Source organism: Aspergillus pseudotamarii (genome assembly GCF_009193445.1).
Source record: "Aspergillus pseudotamarii strain CBS 117625 unplaced genomic scaffold BDV38scaffold_82, whole genome shotgun sequence".
Taxonomy (NCBI): domain Eukaryota; kingdom Fungi; phylum Ascomycota; class Eurotiomycetes; order Eurotiales; family Aspergillaceae; genus Aspergillus; species Aspergillus pseudotamarii.
Window position 1 is genome coordinate 127,376 of NW_022475096.1, and position 14,560 is coordinate 141,935.

Consider the following 14,560-nt stretch of genomic DNA (forward strand, 5'->3'; position numbering starts at 1 on the left):
TGGATGGTCTCATCCCCTGCGACTCGACATACATGACTACGCAATCCACCTAGTCTTTGATAAACCCCAACTTGTTATCACCCGCTGCTTGTGATACGTACAGTACATGCCGTCCAGCTTCAATCCATAGAGGGGTTCATAGAAGACTTATTTTCTCCATCTGGTGGTACAGCTCAAATGACCTCGTCTAGACGTCAGCTCGGTCTTACGCGGCTCTCTGATCAACAGACTAAAAATGTCACCATCGTATCCTTAGGATGCGCAACCGTGCACGTTAGACAGCACGCGGTGCCATTTAGAGAACTCTCGGGGAACCCTCTCGGCACACTCGGCGTTAAACTTGGGGAACCTGACAATTATCGCCCTTTCTGAGGGGAAGAAAGAGGGCAAAATGGACCCTCTTCTAGATCAATCAGGAAATTCAAAAGGGCGGTTTGAACCGTAGCCTTACGAATGTCATGACCCATCACCAGAAGAAATCTTAACCACAGCCTCTAGCTTAAGTACCCGCTTCCCTCCTTTGCTGACGAATTATCAACTGTGGATATAACTAATAGTTAGAGATATGATCTTATATAATCCCAATATTGAGCTAGCCAAAGATGTCTTAATAATTGAACGACCATTGGAAAACCATTGGAAAAAAAATTTTTCCCATGAGCATACGCCATCATCTACATAGTCTTGGGGCAATCAATCAGGTCTGTGCCACGCCAGCTGGCTAGCCAGTTAAGTCAGTACAACTGGTAAGGCGATGATCGTGGTGATCTTCTGATGAGAGCCACACTTCAAATCAAGGGGGTATGATCCCTAATTACTGAGCTTAATCGAAATTCTTTAAAATTACCTTTCTTTCCTTTCCTCATGCTTTTGGATTACAATATTGGCCATTAATTATACAACACACGCTGTATAATGATGTATGGAGTACGGACAATACCTATACCCAGACGCTGTATGTACATTTAAAAGGACCTGCTGTGTCGCTAAGCCAAGTGCATACGCGGCTTTCTGCACTCTGATGAATGCATCTCCACTTGATTGACAGTTGTTAAATGTATGCTGTGTCTTGGAAAAGCCCCTCTCTGTGAATTGCCACCAACCTAACAAGAACTTTTCTCAACAAGGACTTTTACAACAATCATGTATGTATGCATGTAGGAGTGTACATACTTGGGGACAAGTTCGACCAGGTTCTAGGGCATAACTGAAACCATTTCCAACTCGATTCGGAAAATAAGGGCCAAACGACTCGGTGTTACAGGATTACGGCAGCCTTCCAAGATAGTGGCGGAGACGCGCAAGCGTCCGCCTTGGCAGAAGGACAAGATCTGGCTAGAGCAGCCCAGGGACCCACCATACTAGACCCCTTTCTGACAGATGACCAGACGTGACAAGAAAGCCTAGTCCCAGACCCTGGCTGTCCAGGGGGCTTGGCATGGATACCTCATCCGCTCTTGGAAGCTTTCTTCGACGATTCTCCCTCTGCTTTTCCCTTTTTGATTTTTTGACTTTCCCGTCCCCCAGGTTCAGGGTCCAATCCCTAGTCACTCTGTCTATTCTTTCTCCCCCCTAATGTCTTGATCTACAGTTCGTACCCCGTATTTAGCGCCGCGATATTCATGCTCAAGGTTGAACGACAAGATAATAGTACGGAGTAGCAGCATGATTGAGAGTGTTTGTCCGAGGAGGACGGTGGAACCTAGTCCATGACCAAGCCACAGAAAGCATGCCATCTCCCGGGTAAGTGAGGCTTGACCAAACCGACCTCGAACTACTGGGAGATCCGCATTCCATAGCGGTCTGGAAAACGTGATTATCGATTTCCCATGCCTACTGAAGTAAAAATCACGGTCCATCGGCTTGCCAGTGGGAACCTGTGTGAAGCATAATTCCTACTGAAAGAAGTTAATTGCATTCTGCGCCGAGTGGATTCGACAACGTCTCACAGGGGTACTCGTACGCGGTGGCCATTGTCCATCACTACTCTGTAAACTCACAGTAGTCGGTTATCAGTATCATTGGCTTGGTTCTCGCTTTGAGGAACTGACACAATGGTGGGAAGTTGCTTGTTGAGACGGGATATGCTACGCCCACGTCATTCCTGGCCACAAGCCGCGTACCCTTACCTTGGTACGACGGACAGTAACTTCCTATAATGCGGAGCACTTCTCTACAGGGGAAGTAGATGGCACATCTTTTCCAAACGGATGATGTTCACATTATCTCACGACTACATCAGTCCACGTTTCTGACCTCTCTGACCGATAGACTTCGTGATATAACCCTATCTTATCATGTGTTTTTGTAACTCAATCAATGACTCTGGACAGCCAAGACATCGAGATGTATGTCTCTGAACAACTAAGTTAGAAGATTGAAAGGTCAACACTGAGCAAAGTTCACCGACCGTATTGCAGTGATCAGACCTCCTGCATGAAAATCGTGTGATGTTACCCCGCAATCTTGATAGGACTACTCTTATGTAGCACGTTTACAACTATCCATTAGCGTGCCGTAAAGCTTCCATTTAAGGTAGACTTTCACCTACTCCAGTGTAAATCTAACGGGATCATAATCATGATGTAATGATAGACATAGCTACCAAATAACTCGAAAGAGAATGTCGATCGCTGAGGATCTGTCGGATAGTCCAGAGTAACCAAGAACACAAAGCAAAAGGATGAAGGGTAAATACAGTACTCCGAGTACTCCGTATCTCGGTCTTATTAATTCCGTCTTATTGAAGCATCTTGAGATACCAAACAACGTATGGCGCGTAATGCATATCGACTGTCGATGCTACGATGTTACCATAGCATTTTGTGGCGCAGCATTAATCAGCTCGGACCCCCGCAAACCCGAGGTGACTAATGTTCGGCATTGCCAGAAAGCTGACTAACTCCCCCAGCCAATAGGATCCCCGGGTTTAGACATCTACTAGTACAAGGACATAGGTAGTATGGAGAACATGTTGAGAGTACAATATAGGACATACAATGTAGGAAAAACGGATATATAAGACTACGAATAATTCATGCCGTTGGATCAGAATTCGATTGATCAGGGGAAAAAACGCCAAAGCCCTGGAAACTGATAGCAACTCATACGAGTACTAGATATCAACACTCAACAATCATCAGTCACCGAGAACTACTGCCAACATGTCCAAGCTGATTACTGTCTTCGGTGCCACTGGCAATCAGGGCGGCTCCGTGATTAACCATATTTTGGCTGATTCTCAGCTCTCCAGAGAGTTCAAGATTCGAGGCATCACTCGTGATACCACCAAGCCCGCCGCCCAGGAGCTGCAAAGGCGTGGAGTGGAAGTCGTTACAGTCAGTCTGCAAGCCCCTGTATTGGCTCAGTCGAGCCTGCAAGGCTCATAAATAACCTCACACAGGCTAACCTGAACTCCGTCGAATCCCTCCGCACAGCTCTTAACGGATCCCATACTATCTTCCTAGTAACTAACTACTGGGAATACGTCGACAAGGACACCGAAATCAGCCAGGGCAAGAACGTCGCCGATGTAGCCAAAGAGCTCGGCGCCCAGCACCTGATCTTCTCTTCTCTTGTTCACGTTACCGACTCCACCGGTGGGCGACTCAGCCATGTACCCCATTTCGATGGCAAGGCTGAAATAGAAAGATATATCCGTGCTTCGGGTGTTCCCTGCACTTTCGTTCTTGCGGGTTACTTCATGCTCAATTACCTGCAAATGCTGAAAAAGGGCGATGATGGCACGTATCAGCTTTTCTACCCTGTCGATGGTGCTAAGGCTAAGTTTCCTCTGTTTGATGCCGCGAGTGATACCGGTAAGTTTGATTCTACTGGTCCTGGGAAACTAAAGAAGATTTTCAGTGTATCTAACCACAATCAGGGCTTTTCGTCAAAGCCGTCATTAAACATGCTTCTGAACTGAACGGGAAGCAAGTTCTCGAAGCCGCCGGCTACTATACCGCCGAAGAGATTGTGACAATCTTTACTGAGGTAACAGGAAAGCAGGCTGTCTTTGTGTCGGTATCCGCCGATCAATATAAAGCGGTTCTCCCGCCACCCGTGGCTCAGGAGTTCCTCGAGAATCATCTACTGATTGAGTCGCCTGGGTATTTTCTCGGGCAAACCTTGGATGAGAGCTTGAAGTTGCTTGACGCTAAACCAACGTCTTTCGCCGATTTTGTTAAGAAAAATGTGGATGCTTGGCAGTAGATATTTCGCTGGGAAAGATTTTCGGTACCATTAAGTGGATAATTCTTATAGCTCCTATAGCTAGGTTTCAGGAAATCCATGTTGCTCTATTCTTTCCTACTCCTATCTAAGTGGTTGCACTTGGCTTGAGATATTGAAGCCTTCGGAATTATGAAAGTTCAACACAAATGATTGATTCGTGTATTCATTTATAGTATGACTGCCGCTAACACCCAGCCGCTGTCATTACGGCTATCTAAGCTGAATTAAACATAACTGTTGCTAAGCCTCGTCAGAATGTCATTAGATCTATGTATTAGAATCGATGCTATGCCATCACGAAAAGAAACATAACCGTCACGCTTGACTGTACCCAGAAAGACTGAAGATAACGAAGGAAAGATAGATTTTAGGATATCAAGATGAGCATTGAGCCATCTCGGCCACAAACGACTGACCCCAGAAAGCACTACGCGATGTTAGTACTACCGAAGAAAAACGATCCCAACCGGGTATAGGCATACCTTGTGTATTTTGAGATGTACTTGTAGAGCTTTGCAAATTGAACGGCGCGCTGTTCTTCGCTAATTGAAACTGCCTCATGATACGCCTCTGCTAGCTCCTCGGTGTTCCACGGATTGACAACAATGCTTCCGTTGAGGCTCTGGGCAGCACCGGCAAATTCAGACAAGATGAGAACGCCTTTGCGCTTCTGTTGAGTTGCGATGTACTCGAAGGATACCAAATTCATTCCATCGCGAGTCGAAGAGACAACGCAGGCATCTGATGCCGCATATAAAGCAATGAGTTCGTCGAAGCTCACCGACTTGTGCATGAAATGTATAGGCATGTAGTCCACCGTCCCTATTGTTCTGGTTAGTGTGGGACTGTCGTAGGAGTGTCACAAAGACGTGGCTTACCGAATTTGCCATTGATTCGGCCCACTAGCTCATTCACTACCGCTCTTAAATTCTGGTATTCTTCGACATCCTGACGACTTGGGACAGCCACCTGAACCAGGACGACCTTACCAACCCATTCTGGATGGTTTTGAAGAAAGACTTCTAGGGCGTGTAACTTCTGAGGGATGCCCTTAATGTAATCCAGGCGGTCAACGCTGACCATCAATTTTGTTCCCTGAAATTTATTCTCCAGACTCGCGATGCGATTTTGCACCTTCGGGCTCTTCAAGCCTTCAGTGAACTTGTCGGGGTCGATTCCAATGGGGAAAGCCCCAACATTGATAGACCTGCCTTCGTATTTTACGCTGCTAGGGGTCGTCACCAATCCGCTAGTGTGACCTGTCAGCTGGTGCATACTCAAATAGAGAAGGTTCTTGTTATACATACAGTATGTGAGCACAGCTGCTTAAGAAGTGACGCGCGTAGTCATAGGTATGGAAGCCGATTAAGTGACAATGCAGCAAACCTCGCAGAAGTTCGGCTCTAACGGGCAGGATTCTGTAGATTTCACTACTGGGGAATGGTGTGTGAAGGAAAAATCCAATCCGAATATTCTTCTTTCCCAGGAGACTAAGTTGCTCCTGAAGCAATTCGGGAAGAAGCATGAGATGATAATCATGCACCCAGACCAGGTCACCCTCTTGGGCTTCCTTAGCGATGGTCTTGGCGAATAGAAGATTTGCCTCACGGTAGGCATCCCAGGCACCCTCATCAAACACAATCTCACCAGGATGATAGTGCAACAGAGGCCAAAGGATCGAGTCTAGTGAGTCATATTAGCACGGTCCCGCTGCTAGGGCACCATCCAAGGTGGAGGTGGCTGTAAGCCTGACACTGGCGCCGGAATTTGAGGAAAAGCACTTACTGGAGAAGCCATTGTAGTGGCGATCCGCTAGTTTGTCATCCATGAACACCGGAGTTGCACCGAATTCGTCTTTGAGTCTCTGTTTCACAGAAGGGACTTCATCCTCCGGTACTTCCAATCCTGGCCATCCGTACCATTGGAAGGTTGTTGTCTTAGACAAACCACTCAATCCGGTCACTAGTCCACCGGAAGACATCGAAAATTCATACTTGCCATTCCCAGATCGTCTAATAGTGATGGGAAGGCGATTGGAAACGATCAGCAGGCGTGAGTCGCCTAGCGATGAGTCGGTGGAAGCCATGAGAGAGAGAGAGAGAGAGAGAGAGAGAGACAGAACTCGCGAGGGGTGTCTGACGTGGAAACAGAACAGAGGATTTGAGAGAAGAATCAATTAGAGTTTTGTAGATAGGGTTACGAAGATAGTATTATATTATGAGATGAGGTATCTGGGAGCGTGGATACCACCGGGGTGGGGAACAAGTGATGACCTGATCGATAGATATCAACACTCGGAAAAGGAATGACTCGTGATGCCAGGTTTGGTTCGAATTGTCTTGTTTGAGTCTTTTGTCTTCTGCAACCCAAAACAGGCTTAAGGTCCTTTCTTCACGGGATGCCGTGATCCAGCAAGTATCCACTTTCTTCTCTTCTTCCTTTATCCCCCTTCGAATTCCTGTTATCTCCCATGTTGGCCCTTTTCCTGCCCAATTCTGCCGCAATTCTCAGGTGGGATAACCAACTCCTTACGACCGACTGACTTCTTTCGTCAGGTTCCATGTGCTTCGGTTCTTGCAGGATATTTTCCCTGATTGATAGAAAACGCGGGTGGGTCTAGACTTGTCGAACTGTCGAGAATCATCGCCTAACGCTATCTTAGCGTAGTGGGTAAAACCGACCCGCGGATCAACCCGGGAATCAAGACGTCATGGGTACGATTGGACAGTGAACAACAGTCCAGGACAGCTTGAACGAACTATTCCCACGTTTCCAGGCAGGTTCTGTTCTCTTCTGATGCGGTTGGTCACGTTGTGAAACCAATAGCCTCAATTCCATGATTCCATCTCATGAGCCCCGCGCCCGAGTCACGCCCAAGGCAGAGAAGATACCCCTCCTTTGAGGCATCCATCACCTGCTCTTCGTGCTCTTGGTTTCGTCCCCTCGAAAAGCCCAGAATGTTCTTTTTTCTCTTTCACCTGCTCTCTCACAACCTCGCGATTTCCATGGTCCAATCCCAACGGTTGTCATTCCTTGGGTCATTCATTATGCTTCTCGGCTGTCTAACTTCCCGCCGGAATTTTCAGGATTGCTTTTCCATTGGTTTGCAAAACATATAGAATGTAGACTTGGTCCTTCAACCTTCAACATCCCTTGGCCCGGAAAACACAGATGTTCCAAGTCTCACTGCAGACCATTCGACAGCACATACCAAGCTTAATCTATTTATTATACTCTTCTTGAATAGTGGATACATACACAATTAGATTCTTCCTTCAAACACTGGTAGAGAGGTCCTCAACTCTCGGAACGTCTAATCAATGACGGTCTTTCTTGTCTCGCTGTAAGTCATCTTACACGCTCCCACTCTCTCAACCATCTGATGGAAATGGTATCTGATCGGTATCAATAGGTTCCTCCCCTATACGATTGACTTCCGCGCCACAGAATACAGGCATCGCCGGAAGTCATCTACGAGCTATTCTCATTCAGATGACCGGATCGTAGGACGGCTAGCTGAAGCGCGACGGAGACGTCACTCGAGGGGTTACAGCTTATCGCTTACCCCCGGCGCTACGACGGAAGATGAGAAGATCTTCAAACCTTACATCTCGCGTGCTGCAGGCGAGATTGCTTCCGCAGATGACCCCTACGGCCCGGGTCCCAGCGAACCTCGCGTTGTTTCCTGGGGTCAGAGTCGCAAATTCAACCAACCTCGTTCCAAGGCTACTGGTCCCCCTGAGCCGTCGATCCTGAGCCGTCCAAACCCAGGGGACGGGTATGACGAGCCATTATACGTTGATGGAGTCCTAGAGACACCAGATTCGGAAGAGGACCCTGGAAGTCCGCGCGCATTACTTTGTGGCCAGGACTGGGTTGTCAAATCAGCCGAACAGGGCAATGGCGGTATGCGAAATGCTGTCAATGCCGCTGAAAGAGCAGGCATTCTGTCGGACAAGATGTGGGTAGGCACTCTAGGTATGCCAACCGACTCATTGAAAGATGAAACACGCGCCAGAATCGGAGAGACGCTCGAGGATAACTACAACTCCCTCACAGTCTTTGTCGGCGATGAGGAGTTTGAAGGGCACTACTCGCACTTTTGTCGCGCAGTCCTTTGGCCAGCTTTCCATTATCAGATGCAGGAAAGCCCCCGGCACACCCAGTACGACGACTACTCCTGGAAGCAATACGTGAAAGTAAACGAGGCATTTGCGAACACCATCGCGTCGTGCTGGCGCCCTGGCGATAGTATCTGGATTCATGATTATCATCTTCTACTCCTGCCTGCGTTGCTCCGAGAGAAGCTACCAGGCGCAGAGATCGGCTTCTCCATGCATGCTGCGTTCCCCTCTTCCGAGATTTTCAGGTGTATCAATGCACGTGGTGCTCTGCTTAACGGTCTTCTGGGGGCTGATCTCGTGTCTTTCCAAACAGAGGAGTATTGCTACCACTTTCTTCAGTCATGTAGTCGACTCCTAAGTTTGGAGGTATCCGTCGATGGAGTCCAACTTCCACAGCGCTTCGTCCACGTGAAACGTTTGCCTATCGGGATCGATGTTCAAGCACTCGATGAGCTACGCCAGACAGCCGAGGTGAAGGATTGGATTGCAAATATAATCTCTAGGTATAATGGGAAACGTTTGATCGTCGCTCGAGATAGGCTTGATGCACCTGGTGGTATCAAGCAGAAGCTATTAGCTTATGAGCTATTTTTGAAAAAATACCCGAAGTGGAGAGATAATGTATGCTTGGACTGAGCCTTTCCATCTACCCTAGGCCTTGTATGCTAACAGACTCAGGTTGTCCTCGTTCAAGTCGCTTCGGCGTCGGAGCTGCCTGAATTGGAGGCGCAGGTCTCAAAGATTGCCATGAGGATAAATTCTAATTATTCGACATTAACACATCAACCTCTCGTACTCTTAAGACAAGATATCAGCTACTCGCAGTTTTTGGCTCTGATGAGCGTGGCTGACATCTTCATGGTGACAAGCCTGAGGGAGGGCATGAACCTTACAAGTCACGATTACCTCCATTGTCAAGATGGAAAAGTTGCTTCCCGGCGCCATGGCTCCCTCATCCTTAGTGAATTTACTGGGAGCGCTTCTATATTCAGTGGCCACGAACTACTTGTCAACCCATGGGACTACAGAGAAGTTGCAGATACAATCCACAAGGCGCTTGAGATGTCACCAAATCAGAAACAGCGTAATTGGGAATACCTGCTTGAAAAAAAGGCATCCTGTACTGCTATCGCGTGGTACAAGTCGTTTCAGACGGCTCTCCACAAGGCTCACAGCACGCAGTTATCTCGTGAGCTCAGTCAAGTCTCATCTCTTTCAGTACACAGTTTAGAAGAATCATACGAAAAGTCCAACTCACGGCTCTTTTTCCTCGAGGATGATGGAGTTCTCCAATCTGATGACTCAAAGTCTTCGTTTGAATTGGGCTCTCTCCTGGACCGCTTGCTCCTTGACTCGAAAAACAAAGTATACGTGACTAGTAACAAGAGTCCAGAACAGCTTGAATCTAGTCTTAAAGAAGTCTCCAGTCGGGTTGGACTGATCGCCGAGAATGGCTGCTTTGTACGTGACATTGGACAAACTCAGTGGCGGGCGTTGGTGGACATGGCGAAGGCCAAAGACTGGAGGAATGGAATTCGCAAAGTCATCCAGTACTACCAAGAACGGACCGAGGGAAGCCAGTTGGAAGAGCGCCGCTGCATACTAAGCTTTTTATATAACCACGCTCATGATCCTGAAATTGCTGCCCGACAGGCCTCCGATCTTGCTGATCAGATCAATGGCACACGTGGCAGCGAAGCCATCCGAATCGTTCTTACTGATGGTGCAGTGAGCGTCGAACCCTTGGACATTACAAAAGCCAAAGCTGCTGAATCCGTCATGGGCCAGTTCAGTCAAGTCCCTGACTTCCTGTTTGTAGCGGGCGGTTCCCGCGGCGATGAAGCACTATTCCGCTGGGCAAACCGCTTACAATCCGCCGGCACAGTCTCAAGCGTTACCACCCTTACCGTCGGCGTCCATGCTACCGAGGCCAAAGCCGTGCTCCCCAGTGATATGAGCGTGGCAACCGTTGTAGATGCCCTGTGTTCTCCAGTAACGCACGGTTGCCATGATTGTCAAAGCGAGGATGGGCGCCATGGGCTGAAAGGGGTCATAACCAACGGTGTCAGTGCAGCCCACTGAAAGATCCACGCTTCTTGGAAAGCATTCTCAAGTCCAAACTCAACCAACAATATCCTCATGACCTTTTCTTTCGGTTTCGCCTGGAACATGTGTAATTTCAAGCCTTCTCATTGTCTTTCATCATTTGTCAAAGTCTTTGTTTCTTAATATAAACGAAGTCGGAAGGGATATAATGGTAATGTATCTAGAGTAGACAGAAGAATGCTTTTCTCTTTTTTTTTTTTTTTTTTTTTTTCAAATCTTACTAGATTAAGCTGTACATCAACGTAAATATGATATGACATGGAATATCGGATATCAAAACAAAGTAGCCGTCATGAACAATATTCTGCTCCCAATAAATATCGCCTAACATACACAAGGTAATCATCGAGGTGTCTGCTCAGACAACAATCATAAAAGCCTATCATTCACCACCAACCGACGCGATATTCTTCTTGCACACGAAAGGGCAATCGGAGCATGAAGCCCAAGGCCCAAGCAAAAAAGGCAGCCGTAGAATAATAACACCAATAAATTCGACCTCACGCCCAAATACTGCAAGTTCATTCGACGGGAAGAGGGTTGAAAGACGGCAAAGAGGTATCCCGAGGAGTGCCGATTGGATAACAATAATAGAAGGAATAACAGAAGACAAAAGGGTGAAGCGCCAACAGTGGGCAGATGCATAACTATTAAACTCTACCAAGATCCCAGAACACGGTAGGTAAATCCCACAGGACGTAAACATGATGCGGAGTCTTGTGGGCGGAGGAAAAAAGGACACATTACTCATAACAACAATATCATAAGCACTCGAGTCATCCGCAGTCGACTCAGTAGGCAAGAGAACAGAGTTTTATACATCCGTCTGGGAAGGTTTTTATGAAGCTCGGTGGAACAAGGAACATTAGCCGCCACCGTCGGTATTCTGAGGACCATCTTTCGAAGATGAGGGGCCGTGGCCGGTAGAAACGAGAGTCGGTGCTACTCGTCTTTTCTTCGGCTGTTGTACCTGTGGCACAGAGTCCTGATCCTTGGTTTCCCCTTTTTCAGACTCGCTGGTTCGCTTGCCTAAAACACTGTTGTTGACAGTGCTTATCCCGCTCTGAGAGACGGTCGACATCGGTGTCTGCGGCGGCGTAGTAAGTGGCAGAGTTGGTGGTTGTGACGAATGCGTTGCTGTGACTAACGGCACAGATCCGAGTGTCGGTGTGGGGTTATTGACAACAGATCCCGTGGCTTGCTGCGTAGCAGTAGATTGCGTAGCAATCGACGATACAGAATTAGACCGCGCAGGGCTTGCCGGAGGCATTGGAGGTATTGGAGTTGCGTTGCCTGGGGCCATTCCCGGGCTTGGTTTCGCCGAGTTTGGTGCATGGCCTGTGGGCTGTACGCCAGAAGCTGAAGTCTGGTGAGCGGTTGACACGGGAGCAGTATAGGGCTGACCCAACTCTCCCGGTGCAAACGTAAGAGTAGAACAGAAGCCATCCGATGAGCTCATTATCAACGTCAAACCATCATTCGACCTAATCAATTGTTAAATCACGATATGGTCTGTGCACGGAAATAGTCTTACCATGTCAAGTCAGTAAAGGTTGCGAAGTGTAAATTGCTGACTACGCATATCGGAGCCTGTTGCTGGGTATCATACACCAAGACGGAGTCCTGAGTGGCCACTGCATATACGATTCGGTATGGTAAGGCGAAAACAGGCATTGGTGCTGGAGTGGTGGAAGGGCTCTCATCCTTTATGGTGTGGTTGATCTTTGCCGCGTCACCCGCGTTATGTGCCGATGTTGGAGGCTCCATAGACGGACGGTCAGTAGTCGAATTAACTACAGGATCAGGAAGAGAGGCAAATGCTTCCTCTCCAGAAGAAGTATCCAAAGTAATATGACGAGCCGGTTGGGGGGCCTGTCGTAATGTATAGAATATGGGCGAGCATTTCACCGCAACGGAAGGCTTCTTGTGGCCTGGCAGGTGGGATATCGGGGGTTTGTTGAAACCTGCCCGCGTATAAACGTAGACGGTATTGATGATCTCGTCTGTAGTTTTGGTGGGATCCGTCGCAGACATATGTGAAGTCTTGTACTGGCCCGCCGGTGTAAACAGCAAGCTGCCATCGGGGGCGAAAGTCAATCGCCTAAAAAAGGACGTAAAAGTTTCGTTGGCATAGATATTAGCATTCTTGACACCCAGTCCACCTAGGAGCCCCGGGGACGGCACTTCCAGAGGCTTCACCGCTGGCAATGGTAGAGATGGCGCCGGGGACGCAGAGCGGCGGATCGATGGGGAGGAACCAAATGACGATCTGCGACTATGGGATACGGGTGGGGGGTCCATCGGCAGGTTAGCCATTGGCGTGCCCGGAGTCGACGGCGCCGGAGAAGTGATTGCAGCTGCATTAGCAGTCACCGGCTGCGACCGGACAGAGTTATCCTGGGGGGCGGGACTGCTGGCTGAGATACGCTTGGCTGGCAAGTCCATCTTCAAAAACTTGCCATGAGAGGTAAGCGTGAACTGGCCATCCTTTGTCTTCAGGCTATAGATGTGTACAGATCTGTCCGATGATTGCGTAGCCACGAATTCGTTGAGGGGATCCCAGGCTACTCCTTGAACGTAATGCGAATGCTCCGCGATCTGGCGGACCATTTGTCCTGAGGGTTTCAAGGATCAGCAACCCATTTACGGGAAGGAGGAGCATGAAGACGAAGTATGGAATGAAAAGCAAGGTACCTGTTTGGGCATTATATATCCGCGCAATATTGTCCATGCTCCCTGTAATGATGAAGACGCCGTCTGGGGACCACGCCAGGTCATAAATTTCAGCTCCAGATGAGCGGCACATATGCTTCACCCTCCATGTTTCTTTATCATCCGACCGATCCTCTCCCAGTGGAGCCTGGGTCTGCAGCTCCGACGGTACCCAGAGGAGTACGTTACCGTCATCTCCAGCAGATGCCAGCATCTCGCCTAGATATTTCGAGGTTAGCTACCAACGGAAGAAAAAAAGTTCCCCGCATGAGAGATTGCAACCCGCACCTTTTGGACTGAACCGGACGACATTGACGGCTTGTGTATGTTTCACCAGTGTACTCAGGTAGGACACCTTCCGTTCTTCGCCTGTCGATTCCACTCTCCATAGCTATGGTGGTTTCTGTCAGAAACGGTGGGAATGATCACAAGAAAGATGGGGGGGTGGTTTTCACGAGGGGGGGGGGAAGATAAGGTGATGAGGGGACCGTACGCGGACATTGTTGTCACTATAGATAGAGCGACCATATCAGTATCGAGGTCTTCAAATCAAGTACCAGAGCATAGAATCATACTTTCCGGCCGTCGCCAGGCGACCTTTGCCATTGGGGTCGAAGTGAACCGAATAGATTGGGGCATTATCGTTGTGCCATGCGATGAGCAACGGGGTAGCCTTCATGGCGAGCACGGGAGCTCCAATGGGCTCCCCAAAGATGGGTGGACGGTGACCAGAGGATGTATGATATGTAATAGGGCTTCACAGGGAAGAAAGACGTAGTGTTAAAAAGAGAGGTGAGGGGGGGAGGCGGAGTAGTCGTCGTTTGTCGCAGGGTCAGTCAGAAGGTAGAGGAAGAGGGAGTAAGGAAGACCTGCGCGGAGGTTAATCAGGAGCCGTGGAACAGAGTAACGAAGAGGGCAACGGACGACGTTGGCCGACAAACCGCCACAAAATGGGGAAAGTCGAAGGAAGGGGGGGTTGTTGTTTGTTAAGTTGGAAGTTATTTTCAAACGGTAGAATTACCTAAGAGGTTTAATTCGGGTATGTACCAAGAGAAAAAAGAAAGGAAGTGCAAGTGGTGATGTCGACTTGAATTGGCAGTTCGTCATTTCCCCGTGTGTCGGACTTTCTCTCGATCTCGTGTCTCGCACGCGCCCGACAAATGAGCGACTGCGTGACCGTCAGCTCTTTCAACTTTTCAATTTCATCCTTTGATATTTATTTACTTGTTGTATTGTATATACTACTTACTACCCTCCTGTGTAAAGATGCACCTGGTGATACCTTCTTGTTTATAGGTTCTATTTTGCTTCTATTTTATTTGTATTTCTTTCTTCTTCTTCTTCTTCTTCTTTTTGTTTTTGTTTTCTTTTTTTTTTTTTTTTTT

The 14,560-nt window shown here is 48.2% G+C and overlaps 5 protein-coding genes across 5 annotated transcripts; 2 read left to right on the forward strand and 3 right to left on the reverse strand.

Annotated features, from left to right (window-relative positions):
- Positions 1 to 1,427: 1,427 nt before the first annotated feature.
- On the reverse strand, positions 1,428 to 2,487 carry BDV38DRAFT_261124 (uncharacterized protein). Its single transcript, XM_032056000.1, has 2 exons — positions 2,411 to 2,487; positions 1,428 to 2,356 (listed from the first exon to the last, which is right to left on the reverse strand). The coding sequence occupies exon 2, from the start codon at positions 1,857 to 1,859 to the stop codon at positions 1,557 to 1,559; it is 303 nt and encodes a 100-aa protein (XP_031908558.1). The 5' UTR covers positions 1,860 to 2,356; positions 2,411 to 2,487; the 3' UTR covers positions 1,428 to 1,556.
- Positions 2,488 to 3,164: 677 nt separating this feature from the next.
- Positions 3,165 to 4,450, forward strand: BDV38DRAFT_296992 (NmrA/HSCARG family protein; the record flags this gene model as incomplete). The annotated part of the gene is made up of 3 exons (XM_032063050.1): positions 3,165 to 3,338; positions 3,404 to 3,818; positions 3,884 to 4,450. The coding sequence occupies 3 exons, from the start codon at positions 3,165 to 3,167 to the stop codon at positions 4,210 to 4,212; spliced, it is 918 nt and encodes a 305-aa protein (XP_031908559.1). The 3' UTR covers positions 4,213 to 4,450.
- On the reverse strand, positions 4,451 to 6,446 carry BDV38DRAFT_210675 (glycosyltransferase family 20 protein). Its single transcript, XM_032052605.1, has 5 exons — positions 6,019 to 6,446; positions 5,541 to 5,916; positions 5,112 to 5,482; positions 4,716 to 5,055; positions 4,451 to 4,660 (listed from the first exon to the last, which is right to left on the reverse strand). The coding sequence occupies exons 1-5, from the start codon at positions 6,317 to 6,319 to the stop codon at positions 4,609 to 4,611; spliced, it is 1,440 nt and encodes a 479-aa protein (XP_031908560.1). The 5' UTR covers positions 6,320 to 6,446; the 3' UTR covers positions 4,451 to 4,608.
- Positions 6,447 to 7,453: 1,007 nt separating this feature from the next.
- On the forward strand, positions 7,454 to 10,499 carry BDV38DRAFT_210647 (trehalose-6-phosphate synthase). The gene is made up of 3 exons (XM_032052604.1): positions 7,454 to 7,576; positions 7,646 to 8,978; positions 9,036 to 10,499. The coding sequence occupies exons 1-3, from the start codon at positions 7,554 to 7,556 to the stop codon at positions 10,437 to 10,439; spliced, it is 2,760 nt and encodes a 919-aa protein (XP_031908561.1). The 5' UTR covers positions 7,454 to 7,553; the 3' UTR covers positions 10,440 to 10,499.
- A 172-nt stretch (positions 10,500 to 10,671) lies between these two features.
- Positions 10,672 to 14,467, reverse strand: BDV38DRAFT_261160 (putative chromatin assembly factor 1 subunit B). The gene is made up of 7 exons (XM_032056001.1): positions 14,197 to 14,467; positions 13,751 to 14,044; positions 13,669 to 13,684; positions 13,464 to 13,566; positions 13,158 to 13,394; positions 11,998 to 13,078; positions 10,672 to 11,947 (listed from the first exon to the last, which is right to left on the reverse strand). Exons 2-7 carry the CDS (start codon positions 13,852 to 13,854, stop codon positions 11,329 to 11,331), a joined length of 2,160 nt encoding a protein of 719 aa, XP_031908562.1. The 5' UTR covers positions 13,855 to 14,044; positions 14,197 to 14,467; the 3' UTR covers positions 10,672 to 11,328.
- Positions 14,468 to 14,560: the final 93 nt, after the last annotated feature.

Excerpts from the sequence above, each read along its gene's own strand:
- BDV38DRAFT_261124 (XM_032056000.1), bottom strand. The coding sequence starts at position 1,859 with ATGGACCGTGATTTTTACTTCAGTAGGCATGGGAAATCGATAATCACG.
- BDV38DRAFT_210675 (XM_032052605.1), bottom strand. The coding sequence starts at position 6,319 with ATGGCTTCCACCGACTCATCGCTAGGCGACTCACGCCTGCTGATCGTT. Across the intron at positions 5,917-6,018 it reads CCACTACAATGGCTTCTCCA|ACTCGATCCTTTGGCCTCTG; the intron begins GTAAGTGCTTTT and ends ATGACTCACTAG. Across the intron at positions 4,661-4,715 it reads TACATCTCAAAATACACAAG|TGCTTTCTGGGGTCAGTCGT; the intron begins GTATGCCTATAC and ends AACATCGCGTAG.
- BDV38DRAFT_210647 (XM_032052604.1), top strand. The coding sequence starts at position 7,554 with ATGACGGTCTTTCTTGTCTCGCT. Across the intron at positions 7,577-7,645 it reads ACGGTCTTTCTTGTCTCGCT|GTTCCTCCCCTATACGATTG; the intron begins GTAAGTCATCTT and ends CGGTATCAATAG. Across the intron at positions 8,979-9,035 it reads ACCCGAAGTGGAGAGATAAT|GTTGTCCTCGTTCAAGTCGC; the intron begins GTATGCTTGGAC and ends TAACAGACTCAG.
- BDV38DRAFT_261160 (XM_032056001.1), bottom strand. The coding sequence starts at position 13,854 with ATGAAGGCTACCCCGTTGCTCATCGCATGGCACAACGATAATGCCCCA. Across the intron at positions 13,079-13,157 it reads GATATATAATGCCCAAACAG|GACAAATGGTCCGCCAGATC; the intron begins GTACCTTGCTTT and ends TGAAACCCTCAG. Across the intron at positions 11,948-11,997 it reads ACCTTTACTGACTTGACATG|GTCGAATGATGGTTTGACGT; the intron begins GTAAGACTATTT and ends ACAATTGATTAG.